Genomic DNA, 4097 nt, shown 5'->3' on the forward strand with positions numbered 1-4097 from the left:
AATTTTACCACATTATCATATATCACCCACAGGTAGTTTGTAGGTTCCAAGTTCCCAAATACTTAGACAATAGAGTTCTGGCTGACTGAATGAGACTTTGGCCATTCACAGTGGAGAAGTGCAGGGGACTCGAGGAGAGGGACTGCATGAGACACTTTGTGTCACAGCAGATGACAGAAACAGCTTGAGACCAAGGCTTGCAAACCCAGGAGTGCCTCTCTCACTGCACTGTCTCCTTTCCTGCTGCCTGGATGCAGCTGCCTCAGCCTGGCTACATGACACTGGAATGCCCCAGGCCACTGGCATCTGCAAGGCTCAGCTTTGAGGCTGTGAGGCTGCTATGGAAAAGCATGGTGTGTCTGGCAGCAAATAAAGTTTGATTTAGGAATATGGAAAAGTTCTGATCTTGCCAGGACAGGCTTGTCCTAGGCTCAGTCACTGCAAGAAACAAAGAAGAAATAATAATTAAAGAGGTACACGCTTCGTAGTACATACTTTAGTTTTTCTCAGGAATCTGAGGAACAGACTCTTCAAACAATCTACCAATGCACTCAAATGCATCATAGGCAGTAGATGATCCATGGACAGCATTTTTCAAAGTACTTATTCCAAACTGGGCTCGGATGGAGTCTGGGGACAGTAGTCTTGCTTCTTCTGGGTCTGTTGGACCCATCAATCGTCTCCACTCTGCAACTGCATTCCACTTGGTCATAGCCATGACCAAGGATGGACCCCTGCAAATAATGATACTTTTGGAAGATGTGGGCTATTTACAACTGTAGAGATTGCATACACGGCTAAGGACAGAGTGCCACAGCTTGGTCCCCAGCAATGCAACTTTGTGTTCCTTTTTCTTCCTCTTCTAACTGGTTTTTGTGCTAGATGAGTGCTTGAGTGTTGTAGTTTAATTCTAGGGAATATTTGTCAATGGAGTCTTTATTTTTTTCTACTTTGGAGTCCAGAAATATAGACATTGTGGTGGACCCAGGACTTGTTGCTTCATGGTTGCCCTTCAGCGTCTAACCCCTTCAGGGATTGCCTCCACTGCACAGAGCTGCCTTGCTCAAGCCACCCTCATTTCCAGGTGGCCCACCTCCAATGACTGATGTGATGGTGTAGAGGCCTGTTCACCTCAGCCAACACAGGACAGCTCTCATGGGCCAATCTAGCTCTGGTCCAGCCTGCACTGCATCGTGACATCCCCCTGTTCCCCATCCTGTTTCCTTACCCTCCTTACACACAGTGCCCTTAATCAACAGCCAGAACACGAAACTCTGTCTGCTTCCCAGGGAATGCAACCCACAGTAGAAATGAAAGTTAATGTGTTTTCTAAACCATCATGGTACAGTTATGCAAAGACCCTAGGCTTCTGCTTATTATTTATTTGTATCTAATCACCACTTATATTCCATTCAGTCTTTTGTCTGAACTCTATACATTCAACTTTTCTAAACTCACTGACAAATGGTGAGGGACAAAAAAGAAAGATGTGCATTTAAAGAGGCCTCTCTCTCTTGCATATATTTGCAAATATATGTAGTTTTTGCATATATATATATATGCAATAAATTTTAATTCAAAGTAAATTAATAAGGGTTTTCAAATAACTGTGAACTGTAGCTCCAGGCAGCAGGCTATTAAGAGGACACACTCTTGGGCTCAAGGCCCAGCCATGCACTAGCTGTGTGACTGTGAATGAATTCCAGCACTGGTCTTCTGCTCCCTCATAGCCAAAGTAGAAATTTTAGTAAAAACTACTTCCTAGAGTTGTCATAAGAGCTAAATGAGATAAAGCGTATATAGCTCAGCACAGGCCTGGCATTAAGTAAACACTCAGTAAATATTAGCCTTTAATTCCTATGCAGTGATTGTAAAGGAATGTGTTGCCAGGAACAGATCCGTAATGTGGAAGGAGGAAGTTTTAAAACAGTCTATTTAGTATCGTAATATTCATATATTGTGTATCCATAAGAAATTTGACAAAGTATCTACACATGTAAAAGAGATGTGAATAATGACAGCTAACATTTGTCAAGTTAATAACAAGTGCTTAATATGTGCCAGGCACTGTTCCAAGTGCTGTCAATGTGTCAATTACTTAGCCTGTGGGGAGGTAATATTATTATTCCCATTTTACAGATAAGAAAACTCAGGCACAGACTAAGCATGTTAGCAAAGCAGGAATTTAAACCACAGCCTCTATATCTAACGTGAAGACCTAAAGAAAAGAGGAAGGAAGGAAGGAAGAGGAAGGCGGAGAAGAGGATAGAAAGGGAAGGAAGGAAATGAAAGAAAAATGAACCTGAGAGTTAATAGATGTCTTTTTATGAATGAGATTAGACATTGTTTTAATTAATTTCTGTATCTTCAAAGTTTCCATAATGAACTTTTACTACTTTTATGATGCAAAGAAGTATATATATATCAGAAACTTACTCAGATAGCATTTCCAATACATCTTTATAAAAGTCTTTTCCTGTTATTTTTGAGTAAATTTTATCTGCTCGCTCTTGNTTTACTACTTTTATGATGCAAAGAAGTATATATATATCAGAAACTTACTCAGATAGCATTTCCAATACATCTTTATAAAAGTCTTTTCCTGTTATTTTTGAGTAAATTTTATCTGCTCGCTCTTGAGTTAGGAGCATTTCCTTCACCTGTGTCAGATCAAATCCATTCTCCTTAATACTCCTTAGGATCTCCTCTAGGGAAAACAGATATTTGGTAATCTTGCAGATTGCTCCACTTTTGCTTCATATTCAAGTAGATTGCAATAACTAAGGAAAATGATAGTTTTACTTGCATACTGTGGTTTAAAAATCCAAAACTATGCTAAACTAAATTAAACTTAAAGAGCATCAAATTGACATTCAGAAAAACTTTAATATGTTAATATAGATGTTCAGTCTCTGAGATCCACCTTTCCAGAAACCACCTGGAACACCTGGTGGACTATAAAAGGGGGAGGAAAAGGGATGGGCTCTCACGCTAAGAATGAAGACATGTTTTCACCTCCATACTACAAATGCTTCAGAATTTCTTGCTAGGTATGAATTGAAAGGAAAATCCAACCTGAACTCTTCTCCTTCAGGAAGCAGAGTGCCACCGAGAGAATTAAATAAAATAAATCTCATCAAAATCTTGCCAACAGCCTACATTGTAAGGACTACATTCTGGAGACAAAGTTGAACCAGGTGAGAGACAGAACTTTCTGGTAAAGCAGCCTGTTAGCTCCAGATCAGAAGACTTAGAGGTGCTGGGCTAGGTGCTGAAGGAAAGTGTGATCATAAGCCACAGAAAGCCTGAAGAAGGCTGGACTTCTGCTGAAAGCGAGACAGCCGGGATCTTCCCTGAGACAGGCACTGCAGACACAAATGTGTGTGAACAGATATTAATTGTCTGATCAGAGAGCCAGGCCTCCGAATGCAACATGAGAAGGTGATCATTATTACAAAGAGTATTGTATGACGTTCCTGGAACCACAGGCAAGAAAACTATGAACTCTCTCTGAGGAGGTCAGGGATGAATTCTCAGAGATGCTGCCTTTGTGTTAACAATGGAGGAAATAAAGTGTGATCACTAAGCAGACAAGTAGAAAAAGACAGTGCCCTCAGAGTGAGCGACATATGCCAAGTTCAGGGGGAGAAAGAACGTGACAGAGTGAAAACCTACTGAAGCTGAAGTTGGTTAAGTAGTTAGAGGAAGGATTAGGAACAGCTATGCCTTGTAAAGAAATCTGGACAACAAGGAACATTTAAAGCATTCTAACTAAGCAGGAACATATTCAGATTTGTATTCTAGAAAGGTAATTTCCTTTTCACCATGAAGGATAAATTAGCATGGGGATGGGTACACGTGACATTGCAAGTAGACTGCAGACACAGTGTTTGAAGGCAGACACAGTCCTTAGAAGGCACTACGTCTCAGGAAAAGGAGGCATCTTGGAAAAGAAAAGTCCCTTGCAGTACATGGGAATGGACAGAGAGGAAGCAAGTGGCTGAGGTTAATGTCCTAGATGAACAGAGAGCATCGTAGAATTAGATGGATTCCCCTCTACCAGGTCCTTACCTATGACACAACCAAGAGAACATTCT

General features: G+C 40.8%; 1 protein-coding gene across 1 annotated transcript in view; it reads right to left on the reverse strand.

Annotated features, from left to right (window-relative positions):
- Nucleotides 1-496: 496 nt before the first annotated feature.
- NME8 (NME/NM23 family member 8) overlaps nt 497-4097 on the reverse strand; it is a 77969-nt gene continuing 74368 nt past the window's right edge. The window contains exons 14-15 of the mRNA XM_008592406.1: nt 2563-2707; nt 497-734 (exon numbers count right to left, since the gene is read on the reverse strand). Of these exons, the coding sequence (XP_008590628.1) occupies nt 497-734; nt 2563-2707 (383 nt within the window). The remainder of the gene's footprint in view (nt 735-2562; nt 2708-4097) is intronic.

The sequence above is a fragment of the Galeopterus variegatus genome, unplaced genomic scaffold, assembly GCF_000696425.1.
Source record: "Galeopterus variegatus unplaced genomic scaffold, G_variegatus-3.0.2 Scaffold7898, whole genome shotgun sequence".
Classification (NCBI taxonomy): Eukaryota; Metazoa; Chordata; class Mammalia; order Dermoptera; family Cynocephalidae; genus Galeopterus; species Galeopterus variegatus.